Source organism: Bombina bombina, chromosome 2, assembly GCF_027579735.1.
Source record: "Bombina bombina isolate aBomBom1 chromosome 2, aBomBom1.pri, whole genome shotgun sequence".
NCBI classification, from domain to species: Eukaryota; Metazoa; Chordata; class Amphibia; order Anura; family Bombinatoridae; genus Bombina; species Bombina bombina.
The window spans coordinates 1,290,207,192-1,290,231,704 of NC_069500.1; the positions used below are offsets into that span (position 1 = coordinate 1,290,207,192).

The 24,513-nt window shown below is 37.2% G+C and overlaps 1 protein-coding gene across 2 annotated transcripts in view; it reads left to right on the forward strand.

The window, feature by feature from the left end:
* The window catches only part of LDB2 (LIM domain binding 2), a 653,506-nt gene extending 629,712 nt beyond the window's left edge, over positions 1-23,794 (forward strand). For both annotated transcript variants that reach the window (XM_053704113.1, XM_053704114.1), the window contains one exon: positions 22,636-23,794. In XM_053704113.1, the coding sequence (XP_053560088.1) occupies positions 22,636-22,866 (231 nt within the window). In that variant the 3' untranslated portion in view covers positions 22,867-23,794. The remainder of the gene's footprint in view (positions 1-22,635) is intronic.
* The last annotated feature ends 719 nt before the right edge of the window (positions 23,795-24,513 follow it).

Consider the following 24,513-nt stretch of genomic DNA (forward strand, 5'->3'; position numbering starts at 1 on the left):
ACGTTGCCTCCTATGGAGGTGGTGAAGTAAGTTTGTTCTTGATTTCTTCTATGATAAGCGCTTTTAAGCATTTTGAAGCCCAATTTTTATCAGAGTACAGTGTTTGTCAGAGAGATGTGAAGAGAGTATTGTCTGTTGATTTTTATGGTTTCACTCATGGGAAATCTTTTCAAGGGTTCTCTGTTATCGGTCATAGGGATTCATCTCCTACCTCCCTACCTCTCCTACCTCCCTTTTCAGATCAATGATATACTCTTATACCATTTCCTCTGCTGATAGTTTTCAGTACTGGTTTGTTTGGCTGTCTGCTATATGTGGATGGGTGTCGTTTGGTAAGTATGTGTCATTATTTAAGACACTCTCAGCTTTGTTTGGTGCTCTATGTATTAATATAAAGTTTTAAATATATGTATTTACTAATATTTGCCATGAGTCAGGTTTATGTGTATTTCCCTTTGCAGTCTAACAGTTTCAGTATGGGAATTATGTTTTAGGAAGTTATTTTTTTATTATTTTCTTACCTGGGGTTTAGTCTTTTTTTCCAATTTGACTTGTTTTTCGCAGGCAAGTCTAGGCTCGCAAGGGCGCAAAAAGCTGTTATTTATTGCATATTTTTTGGTGCATGTTTGTCATTTCCTGTGTCTTTATTGACGTTAGGTTGTTTGGCGCTAAGTCACACTTGTTATGACGCGAGTTGCGTCATTTCCAGATGTTGGTTGGCGCCAAAAAGTTTTTAACTTCACTTACTTGGCGCCAAATATATTTTTTATTATATTACCCCACTTCCTTTATGCTCCTTTCTCTCTTTATACTCTAGAGGGCTATGCTGTTTGCTTTTCTGCCTATTTAGCATAAGCATTTTTTCCCATTCCTGAAACTGCTATATGAGGAAATTGGATATTTTGTTTAAATGTTATTTTTTCTTTTACATTTTACAAGATGTCTCAGTCTGATCCTGTCTCAGAAGCTACTGTAGGAACCATGCTGCCTGAACACAGTTCTACCAAACCTAAGTGTATCTGTTGTAAGCGAGCTGAGATTATATCTCCGACTTTATTATGTAACAGTTGTCATGATAAACTTTTGCATGCTGATAATGTTTCTATTAGTACTAGTACAGCGTCTGTTGTTCCATCAACATCCAATGTACATGATATCCCTGTTGATATGAAAAATTATATTGCTGATGCAATACAGAAGGCTATGTCTGCTATTCCACCTTCTAATAAACGTAAAAGGTCTTTTGAAACTTCTCATAAAACTGAATAAATTTGTAATGACCGACAACATACTGAAATATCCTCTTCTGAAGAGGATCTCTCTGGTTCAGAAGATCCTACTTCAGACATTGAAATTGATAAATCTTCTTATCTTTTTAAGATTGAATATATTCAGTTTTTGTTGAAAGAAGTATTGGTTACTTTGGGTAATGAGGAGTCTGGCCCTCTTGATAACAAAACCAGTAAACGTTTAAATTCTGTTTTTAAACCTCCTGTGATTACTCCTGAGGGTTTTTCCTGTTCCAGATGCGGTTTCTGATGTGATTGCTAAGGAATGGTCTAAACCTGGTGCTTCTTTTAATCCTTCTTATAGGTTTAAGAAGTTATATCCTTTACCAGTGGCTAATTTGGAGTTTTGGGAAAAAGGTTGATGGGGCTATTTCTACTCTTGCCAGAGGTACTACTGTTCCTATGGAAAATAGTACTTCTTTTAAGGATCCTTTAGATAGGAAGATTGAATTGTATCTAAGGAAAGCTTATTTACATTCTGGTTATATTCTCAGGCCTGCCATTTCTATGGCTGATGTTGCGGCTGCATCAACTTGTTGGTTGGATAGCTTAGCACAACAGGAAGAAGATCCTGATTTGTCTAGGATTGTTCGTTTGCTTCAACATCATTTTATCTGTGATGCTATTTTGATATCATCAAGATTTATGTTAAATCTATGTCTTTAGCTGTTTTAGCTAGAAGAGATTTATGGCTTAAATCACGGAATGCTGACATGGTATCTAAATCTAGATTACTATCTCTATCTGTCCAGGGTAATAATGTATTTGGTTCTCAGTTGGATTCTATTATTTCCACTATCACTGGAAGGAAGAGAGTTTTTTTGCCCCATGATAAAAAATTCTAAGGGTAAATCTAAAGCTTCTAATCATTTTTGCTCTTTTCATCAGAATAGAGAACAGAAAACCACTCCTTCCCCTATGGACTCTGGTTCCAATTGGAAGCCATCTTCAAGTTGGAATAAATCCAAGCCTTATAAGAAACTAAAGCCAGCCCCCAAGACTGCATGAAGGTGTGGCCCTCAATCCAGTTCAACTTGTGGGGGGCAAATTGAAATTATTTCAAAACATTTGGGCAGATTCTGTTCAGAATCAGTGGATTCAGAGCATTGTCTCCCAAGGGGATCAAATAGGTTTCAGAATAAGACCTTCTATGAGAAGATTCTTTCTCACGTTCCAACAAATACTGTGAATGCTCAGGCTTTTCTGAAGTGTGTTTCAGATCTGGAGCTTTCAGGGGGGATTATACCAGTTCCGCCTCAGGAACAGGGTCTGGGTTTTTATTCAAATCTATTCATTGTCCCAAAGAAAGAAAATTCATTCAGACCAGTTCTGGATCTGAAGTTTTTTAATTGTTTAGTAAGGGTCCCAACATTCAAGATGGTGACTATAAGGACTATTCTAGCTTTTATTCAGCAAGGTCATTACATATCCACAATAGACTTACAGGATGCTTATCCTCACATTCTGATTCATCCAGATCACTATCAGTTTCTGAGATTCTCTTTTCTAGACAAGCATTACCAACTCTTTCATTTGGCCTAGCGGCAGCTCCAAGAGTCTTTTTGAAGGTTCTTGGTGCCCTTCTATCTGTAATCAGAGAGCAGAGTATTGCAGTGTTTCCTTATTTGGACGATATCTTGGTACTGGCTCAATCTTTTCATTTTGATGAATCTCACACGAATCGACTAGTGTTGTTTCTTCAAAGACATGGTTGGAGGATCAATTTACCAAAGAGTTTCTTGATTCCTGAAACAAGGGTCACCTTTTTTACATTTCCAGATAGATTCAGTGTCCATGACTCTGTCTTTAACAGACAAGAGACGAATGAAATTGGTTTCAGCCTGTCGAAACCTTCAGTCTTGATCATTCCCTTCAGTGGCTATGTGCATGGAAGTTTTAGGTCTCATGACTGCAGCAATGGACACGATCCCCTTTGCTCGTTTTCATATGAGACCTCTGCAGCTTTGCATGCTGAATCAATAGTGCAGAGATTTTACTCGGATATCACAATTGATATTCTTAAATCCCAGCATTCTACTCTCTCTGACTTAGTGGTTAGACTATCATTGTATTGTTCAAGAGGCCTCTTTTGTTCGTCCTTCCTGGACTGTAGTCTCAACAGATGCAAGTCTTTCAGGTTGGGGAGCTGTCTGGGGATCTCTGACAGCACAAGGGGTTTGGAATCCTCTAGAGGCAAGGTTACCAATGAATATCTTAGAACTCTAAGGCTTGTCTTTTATTAAAGAGAGAACTTTTCATTCGCTTTCAATCAGACAATTTTACAACTGTCAATCATCAGGGAGGGACTTGCAGTCCTTTAGCAATGAAAGAAGTATCATGGATACTTTCTTTGGCAGAATCCAACTCTTTTTGGGATTCATATCGCAGGTGTAGACAATTGGGAAGCGGATTATCTCAGCCGTCAGACTTTACCTCCGGGGAGTGGTCTCTCCATCCAGATGTGTTTTTTTTCAGATTGTACAGATGTGGGGTCTTCCAGAAATAGATCTGATGGCTTCCCATCTAAAGAAGAAACTTCCCAGATACCTTTCCATGTCCAGGGATCCTCAGGCGGAGATGGTGGATGCGTTAGCAGTTCCTTGGTCTTACCAACTTGCTTATATTTCTCCGCCTCTGGTTCTTCTTCCAAGGGGGATCTCCAAGATCATAATGGAACAATTGCATGTGTTTCTGATAGCACCAGCATGACCTCATAGGTTTTGATATGCGGATCTTGTCTCAAGGGCCATTTTTCCATAAGGATCTCAAATCGCTAAATTTGAAGGTATGGAAATTGAACGCTTAGTGCTTAGTCATAGATGTTTCTCTGATTTAGTGATTAATACTATGTTGCAGGCTCATAAGTCTGTTTCAAGGAAGATTTATTATCGGGTTTGGAAAACCTATATTTCATGGTGTTCTTCTCATAAATTTTCTTGGCATTCTTTTAGAATTCCTAGAATTTTATAGATTCTTCAGGACGGTTTGGATAAAGGCCTGTCTACAAGAACTTTGAAGGGAAAAATCTCTGCTCTTATTTCATAGAAAGATTGCTAAACTTCCTGATATTCACTGTTTTGTTCAGGCTTTGGTCCGTTTCAAGCCTGTTATTAAATCTATTTCTCCTCCTTGGAGTCTTAATTTGGTTTTGAAGGTTTTGCAAGCTCCTTCTTTTGAGCCTATGTATTCTTTGGAAATTAAGCTACTTTCTTGGAAAGTATTGTTCCTTTTGGCTATCTCTTCTGCGAGAAGAGTTTCTGAATTGTCTGCTCTGTCTTGTGAGTCTTCTTTTCTGATTTTCCATCAGGATAAAGCTGTTTTGTGGACTTTGTTTAAATTTATTCCTAAGGTTGTGAATTCTAACATTAGTAAGGAAATTGTTGTTCCTTCCTTGTGTCCGAATCCTAAGAATTCTCTTGAGAAATCGTTAAACTCTTTGGATGTGGTAAGAGCTTTGAAATACTATGTTGAGGCTACTAAAGATTTCAGGAAACTTCTAGTCTATTTGTTGTCTTTTCTGGTTCTAGGAAAGGTCAGAAAGCCTCTGCCATTTCTTTGGCATCTTGGTTAAAGCTTAGGATTCACAAGGCTTATTTGGTGGCGGGGCAGTCTCTGCCTCAGAGAATTACGGCTCATTCTACTAGATCAGTTGCCACTTCTTGGGCTTTTGAGAATGAAGCTTCAGTTGATCAGATTTGCAAAGGAGCAACATGGTCTTCTTTGCATACATTTACTAAAGTTTACCATTTCAATGTATTTGATTCTTCTGAAGCAGTCTTTGGTAGAAAGGTTCTTCAGGCAGCTGTTTCAGTTTGATTCTACTGTTTATAAGAACTTATTTTTTGGATTTAATTTGTATTTTATCCCTCCCTCTCTAGTGACTCTTCTGTGGACTTCCACATCTTGGGTATTTTATCCCATATGTCACTAGCTTATGGACTCCTTCCATTTACATGAAAGAAAACAATATAAGAATGAAAAAACACAAAAGGGAAATAAAAAAGTTTCACTATTGAAAACCCCAAGTAAATCACTGATGTAGTGTATAGTCCTATGTATCTGAATATATACTATTAGGGTAATACCCTTTAATATCAAAAAAGTGGGGGGGTGCTCACTACCCGTGGTTATAGATTAGAAACAAACAAGAGAAAATGGGTAGACCAGAGCACTCAGTCACTAACAATTAAATAAATATTAATCACAGTGAGGTTTACTCAACCAGGTAAATCTATAAAACTTAGCATTTAATAGTAAAAATGAAAAAGTAGAGAGAGGCTACTAGTGTAGTGTATTAAAAACTGTAGTAAAAATAAAGAGAGAGAGAGAGAGCTGGCAAGCCCAGGTAAATAACCTTGCAAATGTGTGCAATTGTTAAACCATCTGTATATGACAATGTCTAGGGAGATTTCTGCTAGGTATACACCCAAAAATGCTCGCAGATTGCACAATGAACTATCTGAATAAAGAGGATTAACCCCACACAAATTACCTAATCTAGTGCAATACTGGAGCGGTGTGTACTCTAGCAGAGTCTCAAGGCAAATTATATACTGCTCTTTACCTCCTATCTATAGGGTCTATAACAGTATGTGTAATTGTGTAAGTATTTGCAAAAACATAAGACAAGGCTGCAGAGCTCTCTGATGCGCATTTCGCCATACACTGGCTTAAATACGATTATTGAGCCAATCAGAGGTGATGATTCTCACACACACCCTAAACAAGTCAGTAGTATTTGTCCTCTCCTCATTGGCTATACGTCTACCACGTGGCTATAGGGCTGATGACAAGCAGGGAGGGCGGAGATAATATCCAATGTCATTGTAAGAGAGTAATGTCAGAACGGCACTGACAGTTGTAATTCATTAACATTCTAGCGTGTCAGCCCTAACAACACTACATTAATTGTATAAGATAGTAGAACAGGACCAAATCCGTAAATATTAAATCAGGATATGTCACTATAAAGCTCAATGAAATTATGTATGGCACGATATTATGTTATGTGTGGGCGAATGAGTTTACATTTCAGGTATCACGCTAAACACATATAAATCATTCAATTATCCCACTTCATTAAGATGTCACAAACATAAATACAAGTTTAATAGTTGGAGTTAGAGATAAACCAAGACTTATTAGTAACCCTTTCACTATTTGATGAGTGTGTATCTGGTAACCAGAAAAAAGCGGGGGCAAGAAGATGGGTGGGCGGAGACATCGCTACAGGAAGAGTATAATGACAGAGACAGCACTATTAAATCCAGTAAAGCTAGGATACCATGCTAATTAAAAATCAATTGTAAATAAGAGTTTCAAAAAGTTTTACAAACCACTTATATATACAGCCAAATCAGCCATCAGTATGACTCACTAAGAAGGTTACTTGCAAAACAAAAGAATTGTAAGCCAATACTCTGTACTTATATGGTAATTTTTAATTGGCTCTATATTGACGTAGATGATTCAATTGTGTCCACCAATAAAACAAAACAAAGAAAATGCCTATATTGCCTCGGTATCTGCATTTTGTTAGGAATATTTCAGATTACAGAATATTGGAATCACATCATCCACTGTACTATATTAGGCATGTTGCTATGTTATTCTTAAAGCACACCTCACACATGTGTTAAACAATCTCCTTATTATCCAAAATATTAGGCAGGGAGTTTCAGATGAGTTGGACATGCATACGGATCATATCCAGTATTGTGAACATGTATAAGTTTTAATAATAAAGGTGTCAGAAATATATGCCAAAACTGAGGTTACATCTATTTCCTCAAATTTATGAATTTATAAATATATAAATATCTTAGTAGTCTCTCTCTACGTTTTAATTTTTACTATTAAATGCTAAGTTTTATAGATTTACCTGGTTGAGTAAACCTCACTGTGATTAATATTTATTTAATTGTTAGTGACTGAGTGCTCTGGTCTACCCATTTTCTCTTGTTTGTTTCCATGAAAGAAAACATAATTTATGTAAGAACTTACCTGATATATTCATTTCTTTCATAATGGCAAGTCCATGACGCCCACCCTGTTTTTGGTGGTTATATTTTTTTGTATAAAAGCACAATATTATTTTCCAGTTCGTCTTTTATGTATGTTTTTTTACTCCTTTTTACACCTCACTACTTGGCTATTCGTTAAACTAAGATGTGAGTGTGGTAGGAGGTGTATTTATAGGCATTTTGAGGTTTGGGAAACTTTGCCCCTCCTGGTAGGAATGTATATCCCATATGTCACTAGCTCATGGACTCTTGCCATTATGAAATAAATTAATTTATCAGGTAAGTTCTTACATAAATTATGTTATTGCTATGTTAACAAACAAAAACAAAAAAGCTTTTGCTGAAAATTTACAAGAAGCATTTTTGCAATTTCATGTCCATTGGAAAAATAACTTTTTCTCTAAATGAAAATAAATTTGCATGCATTTCCGTTTTGGACTTTATTTCCTTTTAAGATAAATTGTATATTTTACATTTAATTTTATATTAATTGCGTTTTCTAACATGCAAGTTAAAGGGACAGTAAATACTTTATGAGATTGTAACATAAAATGTTTCATTATATTTATTTTGACCCCTTTTCTTATAATTTTACTTTAAAAAGGTTTTTCTCAATTCAGCTGAGTTTCTATAGGGTAATGGCATTGTGGGGGTTACATGTTAGGTGAGTGTAACTCAATTCAAAATAGAAACAATGTAAACCAAAATCAGCTAAATAAACTTAAAGCAGTATTTCCCAAACCCTGTCCTCAGGACCCTTACTCAAGGCCAGATATTCATTATATCTTAACTAGAGCACAGGTGAAACAATCAGCTTACCCATCAGCTGATTATTTCACCTGTGCTCTAGTTAAGATATAATGAATATCTGGCCTGAGTAAGGGTCCTGAGGACTGGGTTTGGGAAACACTGACTTAAAGGATAGGCCAAAGGTCAGGTAGCAGGAGATCAGTCCAGTAAAAGGTACCAAGGGATAAAGCAAGAACAGAGTCCAAGGACAGTTCAAAGGTGGCATAGCAGGATCAGTCCAGCAACAAGGTACCAAGGAATAAAGCAAGAACAGAGTCCAAGGACAGGCCAAAGGTCACGTAGCAGGAGATCAGCCCAGCAACAAGGTACCAAGGAATAAAGCAAGAATAGAGTACAGGGACAGGCCAAAGGTCACGTAGCAGAAGATCAGTCTAGCAACAAGATACCAAGGAATAAAGCAAGAACAGAGTACAAGGACAGGCCAAAGGTCACATAGCAGGAGATAAGTCCAACAACAAGGTACCAAGGAATAAAGCAAGAATAGAGTACAGGGACAGGCCAAATGTCACGTAGCAGAAGATCAGTCTAGCAACAAGATACCAAGGAATAAAGCAAGAACAGAGTACAAGGACAGGCCAAAGGTCACATAGCAGGAGATCAGTCCAGCAACAAGGTACCAAGGGATAAAGCAAGAACAGAGTCCAAGGACAGGCCAAATGTCACGTAGCAGGAGATCAGTCCAGCAACAAGGTACCAAAGAAGACAGGACTGAACTGACAATACAGCAGATGAGGCTAGCACAGATTACCAGGCAGCTACAGTTGGTGCAACAGGTACAGGAAACCCAGCATGTACAGGAGGTGCAGCTGGCACGGTTATCAGGTAAGTGCAACTGGCACAGCAAGTACAAGAGTCCCAGCAGGTACAGGTGGTAAAGCTGGTACTGGATACCAGGTAAGTGTAACTGGTGCAGGAGGTACAAAGACCCAGCAGGTACAGGTGGTGAAGCAAGTACAGGACACTCAGCAGGTACAGGAGGTGCAGCTGGCATGGTTACCAGATAAGTGCCACTGTCACAGCAGGTACAAGAGACCCAGGAGTACAGGAGGTGCAGCTGGCACAGTTATCAGGTAAGTGCAACTGGCCCAGCAGGTACAAGAGACAGAGCAGGTACAGGACACTCAGCAGGTACAAGAGGTGCAGCTGGTATGGGATACCAGATAACTGTAACTGATGCAGCAGGTACAGGACACTCAGCAGGCACAGGAGGTGCAGCTGGCATGGTTACCAGATAAGTGCCACTGGCACAGCAGGTACAGGAGACCCAGGAGGTACAGGATGTGCAGCTGGTACAGGATACCAGATAACTGTAACTGGTGCAGAATACTCAGCATGTACAGGAGGGGAAGCTGGCACAGTTACCAGGTATATGCAGCTGGTATAGCAGGATCAAGGTAAGTTATAATCAGGAAACAAGGCAGGTATAAGGTATGTTTGTAACACAGGATTAAAGGTGAACTGAATAGCAGGTAACATACAGGCTCAAGGGTTACTGGTCAATAATTCAGCATAGAATGTGAGGCTGAGTGACTTTATATAGAAACTACCACACCTGTGGCTACTTAGGTGAGAGTTTCTAAAATTAGGCATGGTCCCTTTAAATTTGTGCAGAGCGCCAGGGGCGGAACTACTATTGGTGCAGCCAGTCTATACATATCTGTGTGCAGAATGTGTACAATCCTGAAGCGGTTTTATTAGAGCAGGTTGCTGGTCAATCTATCTATTCTCCAAATCATTATACAGAGCTAAATGTATATACTACTGCTACAACTGAGTTACATTTGGAGGGGGCCCAACAAAAGTGTTGGCACCAGGGCACTCCATTGAATAAGTCTGCTACTGAAAAAGAGTGCAGAATGCAGCAGCTGCTGCAAGGGACAAACCTCCAGTGTTTCCACTGGAGCCCATCGCTGGAATGAGGTTAAGTAAGTACCTGACAGGGAACCCCATATTAAAACCTAGGTTCCCCTTAGCTATCTCTTCTGATGACCATTAGGGACAGATACAAGTAAATAAAGAGAGTGTACAAGTAATGGCTATGTGGAAACCATTTTAACCTTGTTTGCAATGTTTTATATGTGCTCCTAATTGCCCTCTACAGAAGAGATAGGTAAGAGAAAACCTAGGTTTCAAAATGTCAGTGCCCATTACTTTATAGAAACTAAAACTTTACACTTATATCTTCAATATTTAAACAACAAATATAATTTTAAAATGCGTCTACATATTATTCTCAGGTTAATATTAGCTTTGACTACATCCTTTTATCTAGCATTTATTTACTGTATAAGGTCCCTTTATTATACACTAGATTTGTCTTTGCATAAATGTTTTGTAGATGAACCATTTATATAGCCCATACAGATTTTTTTTTTTTTTAAATGGATAGTTTGGCTTATTTTTAAATAACATTGCTCTGATTTTCAGACTCCTAACCAAGCCCCAAAGTTTTAGGAGAATTCCGTCGTATATCTACTCCAGCTTGCTTCTGTTTGTGTAAAGGGGATTTTCATATGCAAAGGAAGGGGAGGGGGAGGGTCTGCTATTTCCCACTTGCAGTGGGTGTTCCAGTAACTTTTTAAACAGAGCTAAACTAGAAGTTTTTAAGTACATTTTTAAACTGTTTTATACTGGATTTTTATATCAGTATCTGTGCATATTATTCTTTATAGTAGTGTCTATTACATGCAGTTATATGAAAATTGGTGTATACTGTCCCTTTAAAGTCAAATCAAGGATGAAACAAAAAAAATCAAGTTCCATAGCTCTGGGCTTTCTAGCTACATACAGTTGTTACAAATACGATGTAATGATACAGATAAGTCAGATAGAATAGCAATAGGTGGTATTTTTGTTCACTTTTAATGGTAAATTAGACTTAAACACAGTATTAATTGCCTCTCAGATCTAACACTAGAACCAGTAAAATGTGATTAAAATTAGCATATTACATTGTATGCCAGATGGTAAATTGGCCCTTGTGTTGCACATTCTAGTAAATGACTGTCTGGGAAAATAGGTGATAGTTACCGTGAAACAGCAGATGGTAAATCCAGAGTATTCTGGCATTCAGATATTTTTTTCTTGCTAATTACTTAATTAGAAACATAAATTGACAAATCAGTGTGAGCACTACAGTCGTCGATATGTTGCCTTAATTAATTACAATAATTATCAGTATGTCAAAATTGATGCTAATGAGAAAGGAGTATTTTACAAATAATGCATTACTAGAAATAAAGAATCTGAGATCAGTTTTATTCAGCTGTCACTGAAATCTATTGCTGTTAATATTTTGTATGGGGAGAAAAATATTGTAGAGCAGAAATGCAATTTATATGTTGTTTTTATATAATTGTTGTTGTTGAAACAGATGTAGGTAAAAAAAAATATTCTATAGATGATGACTGTAGCTTTGTTCTGTCCATCAATCTTGATATATGAATGATTCTGGTTGGGTCCAGTTTCCAGCATTTAAAGGGACATTGATGCTTAATCATGCATAGTAAACAACTTTGCAATATATTTTCATTATTTATTCCCCCCCCCCCCCCTTGTCTGTAATTTAGGTAAAAAAATGTGTAGTTTGTTATCTTATCTGCTGAAGCTAAATAATAGAGATTCTGTTAACAAAATGGCAAGCCATCTCTAGATCGGCTCTTGGTGGGGTCTGACCATTCAAAAACAAATGCAGCAAACACAATGTTTGTCTGTTCTAGTAACTTTCAGACTCTGCTGATATGTTCATTTATTGAAAGATTGCAGAAAAATGTACTGCCCCTGTAATACAGTTGAAAATAATTTAGATTTATATAGAATAAAAGGACATATTATCCAGTGATAGGCACAGACAAAGGCTGTCGTGGACATTTTCCAAAGTACAGACCTTAGTGAAAGACACCAAGGTACATTTGAAATTAAAAACATTATTATATAGTGCTGGGTGTTATTATACTGATGCAGATACCACTGACCCTATAACCTGCCCTTGTCTGGCTATACCCATGAGCCAGTGTCACTACTGTGTCTTTGTATAGAGCTGTTATTATACAGATGCAGATACCACTGACCCTATAACCAGCCCTTGTCTAGCTATACGCATGTGCCAGTGTCACTACTGTGTCATTATATAGCGCTGGGTGTTATTATACTGATACAGATACCACTGACCCTATAACCTGCCCTTGTCTGGCTATACCCATGAGCCAGTGTCACTACTGTGTCTTTGTATAGAGCTGTTATTATACAGATGCAGATGCCACTGACCCTATAACCAGCCCTTGTCTTGCTATACGCATGTGCCAGTGTCACTACTGTGTCATTATATATTGCTGGGTGTTATTATACTGATGCAGATACCACTGACCCTATAACCAGCCCTTGTCTTGCTATACGCATGTGCCAGTGTCACTACTGTGTCATTATATATTGCTGGGTGTTATTATACTGATGCAGATACCACTGACCCTATAACCAGCCCTTGTCTTGCTATACGCATGTGCCAGTGTCACTACTGTGTCATTATATATTGCTGGGTGTTATTATACTGATGCAGATACCACTGACCCTATAACCAGCCCTTGTCTGGCTATACGCAATTGCCAGTGTCACTACTGTGTCATTATATAGAGCTGGGTGTTATTATACAGATGCAGATACACATCCAGTATTTCACTCAGGCTTTATTTATTCCATAACTTATCACCCAATATCACTAGCAGTCTCTTGACAAGCCACTAACTTTACTCACACTACATATTTTTTTTTTAATTCCTATTATTTAATCAGAAAGAAAAGATATAATAAGATTGTTGCGGACACTGCAAGGGCTAGTCACGGACACCAGTGTCCGTGTACGGTCACCTTGCTTATCCCTGATATTGTCTTAGATTCTCAAAATCTACATGATTAGGTGAGATTATCCTAGAGTCACTTTAATGCAGAAATTACATGCTCTAATTTACTGGAAAATCTATTTTTTTCATGACTGACATTAGCTTACTATGGGCCATATGACATGTGGCACAATAATAATAGCGTGGGTCGTGATACGCTATATTGCTGGGTCGAGTTAACATTAGCGTGCAACTTGACATTATAAGTCCATGGTAAATCACATTTAATAGAAAAGGCTTAGAGCGGCTGACATCGCTCTAGCGCAAATTATTTAAGGTAAGAGAACCTCAAGAATAGGGTTTAAACAGCACTCATTCCTACTGAAGGTAGTTAAAAAATTGAATTTTTATTATATTAGTTAAAAGAAAAAAAGGAAAAAACCTTTTATACAAAGTAAGTACCCACTAAACAGCTGATCACCTTATCCCCCTGTTTCCTGGCCGACAGCAGCTCCCTCGGCTTCAGGTGACAGGGACAAGGGACAGCTAATTTAAAACCAAAAAATGTGCACCGAAGTGCTTACAAAGAGCACAAACGCGTTTCAGCTGTGCTATTCAGCCTTTATCAATGGGGCAGGACAAACCGAGGCCCGGGTGCCACCCTCTTATATAGCACTTACTACCGGTCAAATAGCCTATCATATCCCTTCCTTCAAACCGCCCTCTAATTCACCAATAGAAAGCTAAACACTGAGGGCGTGTGGGAAGACTCGCATCTGACAGGTAGTAATACGTCACTCTTGACAGTGACGATTGGTTTGTGTATTACTTACATTGCAGACTTTGTTAATCTCACGGCTGGGTCCTCCAATCATTGTTAAGATATATGAAAAGGGGACAAAGTAGTATACCACGTAATGCCCATAACCACATTTTGAGCTTATCAGTTAAACCCACTTACATTCGGATGTAAATAAATCATTTGAGCGCAAGTGTTTACACAGCATGATTCTCACAGTACACTACGCTATATACTGAATCATTAATTCCCCAACATCTTCTATCCGAACATAAAGTTGTTTAGAGTACAGACCACCGTTATGTTGTTGCATTACATCGTAGGAACACTCAAATTTAAATATCGTCTGTGTGTGTCTTATAGTTTGTTAGATTGATGCTGGTCTCTTTACGTGATTGCTCCTCTCATGTGAATAGCTGAGCCGTGGAGTAGACTGGCCGTGAATAGCGGTTATTAAAGTTGACATATTACACATTTATTACCTATGTAAATTTAAAGTAGCATACGTGTCATCTCTAGTTGACAGGCTCGCAGCCAACAATTTCAAGCGAGGTTGAAACCACCGTATCGCTCTAGCGCACCCTATACTTTCAAAAGAGATTGGGAATAAGCTAACTTGCGGGCATATTACAAGTTGAAAGTTATAGTTTTTTCTTAAGCGAATGCCGAAACTACGCTAGAATATTTAGCGCGACTTGAGACCTGAAGTAAAGTTTAAGTTTTAATTTTTTTTTAAATATGTGTATGTGTGTTTGTATATCTGTATACTTGTGTATTTATGTGTTTATATGTGCAAACATGTATGTGCACACTTAAATACATATATACATATATAAACAGATATACACACATATATATATACATATATATATATATATATATATACACTTTTGAACCCTTCCCAGTCAAATACCTTTAAGCATGCAATATTATTTTTATTCATTTTGAATAAGTTTTAATGTGTTTTTAGCAGAAATACTTAAAATTCCTATCTGTATATACTATTTACATCTATATCTCTATCTGTATAAATTCATATAGATATATGGGTATAGATATATATTTTACAAAAAAAAATAATCAAATAAATATAGCAATATGTATTTAAAAATAAAAAGAACATTTTCTTCTATGTGAAGAACATAGGAATGTAAAGTATTTCTTTTGAACCTTCACCTATAGAGCAGTTGATCTAGTGCAATGTCGGGTTAGCACACAATAACTAATAGTAATTTCTTCAGCGTGCCCTATAGAAATCTATAGGGAGAACACGCCAGCACATTTTTGATATCCTAAGTTCTGAAGTGCTAACTTTTAATACACATGCTCATTATTATTTTTTGAGCACAGTTAGCGCACCAGTTGTAATCTTGCCCTATGTATTTAACCCTTTTCCAGGTAAAGTTCCAATTGAATACCACTAGTTTTGTAGCTAATGAGAAGGATACAGCTGCTGATTGGTGCAACATGTGATTGGCTCACCGGATGTGTTTTGCTCTTGGCCTACAATTCAACTTCCAAACAGACGTCTATCTATGTATTTAATTAACCAATATGAGGAGTTAAGCACATGCTCTAATTATTTAGAACATGTTATTTCTATTTTTTATTTTTTTTAGAATGTCCCTCACAGGACTGTAGAATGACAAGCTTTACATAAAACGCTCTGGATCTCACGAAGTTGCGTTGGCTACAATTCTAGATGTAAAGGATACAAAACTATCTTACAGTAAAGTGCTCAAGAAACAGCTTCACAAACAAAAAAATAATAATAATTTAAGATGAATCATGAGTCAGGAAAAATGTATTTTCTAGGTGTCATTTAGTTTGGCTGAATTTCTTTGCCAATGGAAATTGATCAGCCCTTATTGCCTATTGGAAAAGTCTTCAGGGAAGCAGAGGGACAGCATCTTAAATTAATATAAAGTTAAAGTAGTAGCTAGTGCTACTGTTACAAGCCAGGTGCAGCACAAAAGAAAATACTATATATATATATATATATATATATATATATATATATATATATATATAGTGAAAAGGGTTTTCACCATTACCCCATTTAGTCTCACCAAGGAGGGGCGAGACACCACTAATAGCAGCATTCGTTAGACTTTTTCATCAGGCATTCATTTCCTAAACGACTCTTCTCTCTTTTGGGAGCAACTATCAACTCCCTTTTCTTCTTGTTTATATATATATATTATTATTATTATTATTTTTAAAGCTGTTAGGAATGGCCAAGAACCAAATTGAAGCTTTCTTCATTTTTGTTTGCCACCTGAATCTATTAATTGATAATGAAATTACTGTATTTAGCCACATGAACAAAGGAATTCTTGTTTTGAAATTATTGCAAAGAATACCGCAAGATCAGTTCATCTGATTAGTTCATTAGTTTATTCACTTGAATCCAAACACACATATTCAGTACTCAATAAAAAGAAGGTATTATTACATTTGATCTTTGCTCTTTGTATTTATTTTGGGCTTCAAATTTTTTATTTAAAATTTTAATACAAGTAGACTGTGCATGGTAATATGTTTTAATTTATTTAGATTTTTCAGACTTAATAGTCTGTTTTATTATATTAATCTTGGTAGACTTCATGCACCACATAATTAAATATTTTATATTATAGTCCCTTTAATACATTGAGAGTATGTTTTTGTGTACAGCAGTGTATGCAGTATTGTACAAAGGACAATAGTTCTTTGCATGTTTCTGTGTATTTTCTACAAAGTAGGACTATACTTTCTGGGGGGTTTCTGGGTAAAATGATTCTCACGTTGTCAGCAAATAGGTTGGGCAAGGATCTGGAGCATTAGAAGGCCCCCCACTCACACACACACACACACACACTCACACTCACACACACACTCACACACACACACACACTCACACACACACACACACACACACTCACACACACACACACACACACACTCACACTCACACACACACTCACACACACTCACACACACACACACACACACACACTCACTCACACACCTTTATCATATATTCTAGGCATTTCCTATGCAGGTCTGCTGAATGCTGCTCATGCTGTCTCAAAATTCCCAATGTACTTAATGTGCTAAATGTGCTAAAAAAAAAGTAATGCATAAGAAACCAAGGTCAATGTTTGTGAGCACATTGCCATTTTATTTGTATTTGCTTCAAGTGGAAAATGTTTATCAGTGCCAGATGCTCCTATGATAATCTCTCTCCTACAAGATTTGTATTTCAGAAAATCTGAGAGCTAGATCCTAGAATGCTGAAAGGCAAGATAAGTGAGCTGGAATACCCAGTGACACTTGCACCAGGTACTAACCTTATATATTTTGTATAGGAGCCACAATAGCAATGTGTCAATGGTACCATATGCCCAGCAGCCCATCACTGCAATACTACCTGCTGTCACCGCCTCTTTCTATGCTGTGATTGTAAAACATTAATTATCTTAAGTACAAAAAAATAATAAGATAAAGGTGTTAAATAAATGCCCCTAACCAATTAAAATACTTATTTTCTAATCATTATCAGAAATTATTTAGAACAAAAGGATGCTGGGATAATATTTATCAAAGATCTCCTTAATTATGTGTTTCTAAACCATGACAGATGTTTCATTGTAACAGTCTGATTGTTTTGCATGTTTTCAAATTGTTCTAATACATACTGCTAGAATAGATTGCTATGTTTTGGAAAGCATCCACTAGATTAGGTAACAATTTTAGTACCTTGTATCAAATTTGGGTGCATAAATTACTAGATGAGTGTGAGCTCTGAAATCATTATGCAATATTTCTATGGAGATGACCCTCCCTCTTCTATAGAAAACTTGTAAAATTATCCCCAATTGGCACTAGGACAATTATGTTTGTCTTCACTATTATTATTTTATTACTACTGTTATTAATGTTTTATTTATAAAGTGCCAACCAGAGTGGAGAAAATAGATTGTAAGTACAACAACAAACATGCATTGAAGTAGTTAAAGGAACATTGTACACTATATTTTCCTTTGCAATTGTAATGGTAATGGTAATGTTTTTCTAAAAATGTATAGTTTTGCTTATTTTTTAATAACATTGTGCAGATTTTCAGACTCCTAGCCAAGCCCCACAGTGCCAGATGTATACACGTGTTTACAGACTCCTGCAGGCTCCTGTTTGTTATCTGTCTTTTCATATGCAGGGAAGGGGGGAGGTTGGGAATGACTGCTCTTTTTGTTTACCCAGACCCTTTCAGTGGGTGTCCCAGACTACCTCATCAACAATGCTAAACCTACATTATACTTATTAACCCCTAATCTGCCGCCCCTACACCGCTGCCACCTACATTTTATTTATTAACCCCTAATCTGCCCCCCCTACACCGCCGCCACCTACATTATACTTATTAACCCCTAATCTGCCGCCCCATACACCGCCGCCACCTACATTATATTTATTAACCCATATTCTGCCCCCCCTACACCGCCACCACCTACATTATACTTATTAACTCCTAATCTGCCCCCCCACATCGCCGCAGCCTACCTACATTTATTAACCTCTAATCTGCCGCGCCCAACGTCGCCGCCACTATATTAAATTTATTAACCCCTAAACCTAGGTCTAACCCTAACCCCCACTAACTTAAATATAATTTAACTAAATCTAAATAAATATTCCTATCATTAACTAGATTATTCCTATTTAAAACTAAATACTTACCTGTAAAATAAACCCTAAACTAGCTACAATATAACAAATAGTTACATTGTATCTAGCTTAGGGTTTATTTTTATTTTACAGGCAAGTGTGTATTTATTTTAACTAGGTAGAATAGTTATTAAATAGTTATTAACTATTTAATAACTACCTAGTTAAAATAAATACAAATTGACCTGTAAAATAAAACCTAACCTAAGTTACAATTACACCTAACACTACACTATAATTAAATTAATTCCCTAAATTAAATATAATTAAATAAAATTAAATAAAATGATCTAAAGTACAAAAACCCCCCACTAAATTACAGAAAATAATTAACAAATTACAAGATTTTTAAACTAATTACACCTAATCTAATCCCCCTAACAAAATAAAAAAGCCCCCAAAATAAAAAAGCCCTACCCTACACTAAATTACAAATAGCCCTTAAAAGGGCCTTTTGCGGGGCATTGCCCCAAAGTAATCAGCTCTTTTACCTGTAAAAAAAAGTATAAATGCCCCCCCCAACATTAAAACCCACCACCCACACAATCAACCCTACTCTAAAACCCACCCAATCCTCCCTTAAAAAACCTAACACTAACCCCTTGAAGATCACCTTACCGGGAGAAGTCTTCACCCAACCGGGCCGAAGTCCTCAACGAACCTGGCAGAAGTGGTCCTCCAGACGGCATCTTCTATCTTCATCCATCCGGCACGGAGCGGCTCCATCTTCTAGACATCCGACACGGAGCATCCTCTTCATCCGACGTCTTCTTGAACAATGACGGTTGCTTTAAGTGACGTCATCCAAGATTGCGTCCCTTCAATTCCGATTGGCTGATAGGATTCTATCAGCCAATCAAAATTAAGGTAGGAAAAATCCTATTGGCTGATGCAATCAGCCAATAGGATTGAAGTTCAATCCTATTGGCTAATCCAATCAGCCAATAGGATTGAGCTCACATTTGTAATTTATTTTGGATGGGCTTTTTTATTTTGTTAGGGGGATTAGATTAGGTGTAATTAGTTTAAAAATCTTGTAATTTGTTTATTATTTTCTGTAATTTAGTGTTTGTTTTTTTGGACTTTAGATAAATTTATTTAATTGTATTTAATTGTATTTAATTTAGGGAGTTTATTTAATTATAGTGTAGTGTTAGGTGCAATTGTAACTTAGGTTAGGTTTTATTTTACAGGTATATTTGTATTTATTTTAACTAGGAAGTTATTAAATAGTTAATAACTATTTAATAACTATTGTACCTAGTTAAAATAAACACAAACTTGCCTGTAAAATAAAAATAAACCCTAAGATAGCTACAATGTAACTATTAGTTATATTGTAGCTAGCTTAGGGTTTATTTTATAGGTAAGTAGTTTTAAATAGGAATAATTTATTTAATGATAGGAATATTTATTTAGATTTATTTTAATTATATTTAAGTTGTGTTAGGGGGTGTTAGGGTTAGGGTTAGACTTAGGTTTAGCGGTTAATAAATTTAATATAGTGGTGGCGGTGTAGGGGGGGAAGATTAGGGGTCATTAAATATAATGTAGGTGGCGGCGGTGTAGGGGGGGCAGATTAGGGGTTAATAAATATAATGTAGGTTGCGGCGGTGTATGGGGGGACATATTAGGGGTTAATAAGTATAATGTAGGTGGCGGCTGTGTCGGGGCAGCAGAATAGGGGTTAATAAGTGTAATGTAGGTGGCAGCAGTGTCACGGCGGCAGATTAGGGGTTAATAAGTATAATGTAGGTGTAGGGGGGAAGATTAGGGGTTAATAAGTATAATGTAGGTGGCGGCGGTGTAGGGGGGCAGATTAGGGGTTAATAAGTATAATGTAGGTGGCGGCGGTGTAGGGGGCGGAGATTAGGGGTTAATAAGTATAATGTAGGTAGCGGCGGTGTGGGGGGGCAGATTAGGGGTTAATAAGTATAATGTAGGTGGCAGCTGTGTAGGGGGGCAGATTAGGGGTTAATAAGTATAATGTAGGTGGCGGCGGTGAAGGGGGCGGCAGATTAGGGGTTAATAAGTATAATGTAGGTGGGGCAGATTAGGGGTATTTAGACTCGTGGTACATGTTAGGGTGTTAGGTGTAAACATTACCATAGGAATCAATGGGATATCGGGCAGCAGCGAACATAAGCTTTCACTGCTTTCAGACTCCCATTGATTCCTATGGCATCCGCCGCCTCCAGGGCAGCGGATTGAAAACCAGGTACGCTGGGCTGGAATAGTGGCGAGCGTACATGGTAGAAATTTGATAACTAGCAAAAGTAGTTAGATTGTGCCGAATTTGCATTCGGAACATCTGTAGTGACGTAAGCATCGATCTGTGTCGGACTGAGTCCGGCGGATCGTATGTTACGTCACAAAATTCTACTTTTGCCAGTCTATAGGGTTTGATAACTAAGGGGAATCAGGCTCGCCACAAATACGCTGCGGAATTCCAGCGTATTTGCGGTTCACGGCTTGATAAGTAGATGCCAAAGGGTGAGGAGATTCCTTGGCTTTAAATAACCTGATCATAGGGAGAAAATGTGATAAATACTGCTAGGGGAATCAATCAATGTACATATTTAATGTGCTAATTGATAAGAAGCATTTGAAGATTGAGCATGAGAGTTCCAGAGTACAGAGAACAACAAAATCCTGTAAATAGAACGGAAGGAGGGGATGGTTAAAGAGGAGGGGACAAGTTTGTGAGAGGGTATTTGTAAAATGGTGCAGAAATACAAAGGAAAACTGTGTTAGCAAGGTAAGTTCAGCATTTTTAAGTTTACCTTGCTAGGTATGGCAACAGAGAGTAGATGGCCAATTTAAAACTAGTTGCAATAGTTAGTGCGGGGTATTAATAAAGAGTGAACAAATGTCTCGCTGGTGTCTGGGTAAGAAATTTACAGATATTAAAATATTGTGCAGATGGTTGCCAGAGGTTAAAATTAGATATGTGGGAGCAAGATAGAGAGAGAGAGAGAGGGCAGAGAGCAGAGAGTAGAGTCAACTATGACTACAAAACAGATGACTAAAGAGTAAATTAAGACATTGACAGAAAGTAAGGTAGCAAGTGTTGGAGTTGATCTAGAAGAGGGTAGATTGTCTTTTTATTATTATTATTATTATTCTTTATTTATAAAGTGCCAACAGATTCCGCAGCTCTGTTCATAGGTAACAAAGATAAAATGACAGTACAATATGAGACACCAGACAAAATTTAACAAACAAATACAGGGGGAATTGGGAGCCCTGATCTCGTGGGAACTTATAATCTAAGTTCTTTAGAATATTTCCAGGTAGGTATTTGCTGGCATGAGGTCAAGCTGAAAATATTAGTTTAGTTGCCACATAGATTGTTTAAAATGCAAAAGAAAATTTTAAGATGACATAAGAAGTGGTATATATGAGGATTAAGAGCGGTCCCAACTTTGAGGTACCCAACAGACAGTGGAGAGGAAGAGGTGACAAAAGATTGTATTGGTGAGTGTTGTTTCAGTAGAGTGGGCAGAATCCAGATTGCAAAGAGAGACTAGTAGAAGTAGAGAAAAGAAACTTGGTGAGGTGGCTATACTCTAGTCTTTCTAGAAAGTATAAAATATATATTCCTAGTGATTTTGTGTTACTGGCAATCAGGTGGTTAAATACTATTGTACTATTAGCTACCATGTGTGTTACTGACTACACATACATAAATAGGGACTAACATACTATGAAAACAGAAAATATATATATATATTTTCACTGGCTCCTAGATTTTGAAACACTTGCCATCCCAACCATATAGCTATAAAATAGTGAGCAGCATAATCTATCTATCTATCTATCTATCTATCTATCTATCTATCTATCTGTCTGTCTGTCTGTCTGTCTGTCTGTCTATTGCTAAGCTTCTAATAAATAACATAAATAGGGTATATCTGTATATGATTATGGATACACTAACTCTTTAATCTGATGATAATGTTGAATTCAATACCTTAAAAATGTTAATCATATAAGAATTTTACTCTGAAGCCAAATGATAGAAACAACATTACAGGGAACATATTCATTTAAAATAGTTTCAAGTTGCTATACATTAGTTTAAGCTTACTCTAATGCCCACATTAAGTCATCTATAGTTTTTTTGTCTTTCCTCAAGGTACCCACATAATAATGGTCTGTGCTGTTCACAGGATGTGATGGTGGTAGGAGAACCAACATTGATGGGAGGCGAATTTGGAGATGAAGATGAAAGACTTATCACTAGACTCGAAAATACACAATATGATGCAGCTAATGGTTTGGATGATGAAGAAGACTTCAACAGTTCACCTGCATTGGGAAACAATAGCCCGTGGAACAGCAAACCTCCAACTAATACAGAGAGCAAATCTGAAAACCCAGCACAACCAACAACCCAATAGGTTAAAGTCATTGTTAAAGAACTCAGTTTGATGTTGGACAATCCGTTGCAACTACCAACCATTTTATTATTACCATAATTATACTTCATAGTATAATTAATTCAACAAAGAACTTTTTACATATAAACTATTTCTTAACAGCATTTGATTAAGTATTTTTAATTGATAGATGTGCAAGTATTTAAAGTCTCCTCATTAGTTTCAAATGATTTCTTTGCTGCTTGGTGGTACATTATAGGAAATTATTCTCCATATGCTATGGCAAAATTCATTAGAATATCATGTGATTCAACAAATGACTATACTATGGTGTTGTACATGTTGTACCAAGATTTTTACAAAAAAGGTCAGAAAATACTGACCAGAAGAAAGAACGTAATCTGTTTCCCTTATATATCACATGTATCCTTGATTCAAAGATTGGCCACAAAAAAATATAAACGTTATTAAAATTAATTAAAAAAATAATGGTAATATTTATATTATATATCAGGGATACATGCGATATATAAGGGAAACAGATGTGCTATTAAGTGCATTCTTCTGGTTAGTATTTTCTGACCTTTTTTTGTAATTTCCTATACATGCACAGGACTTTAGCCCCAATACATTCATGCCAATATATTTATTTATAGGGCATTCCCATTGATACAAGTGTAGCGCCATTGCACACATTCATTTAATAGTTTATCTACCAAAAAACATTTAGCCATCTTTAAAGTAAAATATTCCATGCCTAAGTATATATCTGCGTGTGTTATGATACGGATTAGTTTAATATGGTATTGTTTCGCTGGTATAAATGCTGTTGTTGTGGGGATAAGAGAGAAATTATTAAATGCACTTTTAAAGGGCCCCTCAATGCAGAAGAATTACATAATTAATAAGTGTATAATAAAAAGACAGTGATTTAACACCGAGGGGCCGATTTAACAAACCGTTAACCGGCCTCAATGCAGCTGTTTCCGTGCGAGCCTTCAGGCTCGCCGGAAACAGGAGTTAAGAAACAGCAGTCTTAAGACCGCTGCTCCTTAACTCGTCTGCCTGCTCTGAGCCGCGGACAGCAATCAACCCGATCAGATATGATCAGGTTGATTGACACCCCCTGCTAGTGGCTGATTGGCCGCAAATCTGCATGGGGCGGCATAGCACAAGCAGTTGTGCAATGATAAATGTCGACAGCGTATGCTGTCGGCATTCAGCGATGTCAATCAGACATGATCCAATGAGCGGACCATGTCGGACAGACGTTTGTTAAATCGGCCCCCTACTCTCCCATTTCTTTCATGTAATTAGCAAGAGTCCATGAGCTAGTGACGTATGGGATATACATTCCTACCAGGAGGGGCAAAGTTTCCCAAACCTTAAAATGCCTATAAATACACCCCTCACCACACCCACAATTCAGTTTTACAAACTTTGCCTCCGATGGAGGTGGTGAAGTAAGTTTGTGCTAGATTCTACGTTGATATGCACTCCGCAGCAAGTTGGAGCCCGGTTTTCCTCTCAGCGTGCAGTGAATGTCAGAGGGATGTGAGGAGAGTATTGCCTATTTGAATTCAATGATCTCCTTCTACGGGGTCTATTTCATAGGTTCTCTGTTATCGGTCGTAGAGATTCATCTCTTACCTCCCTTTTCAGATCGAC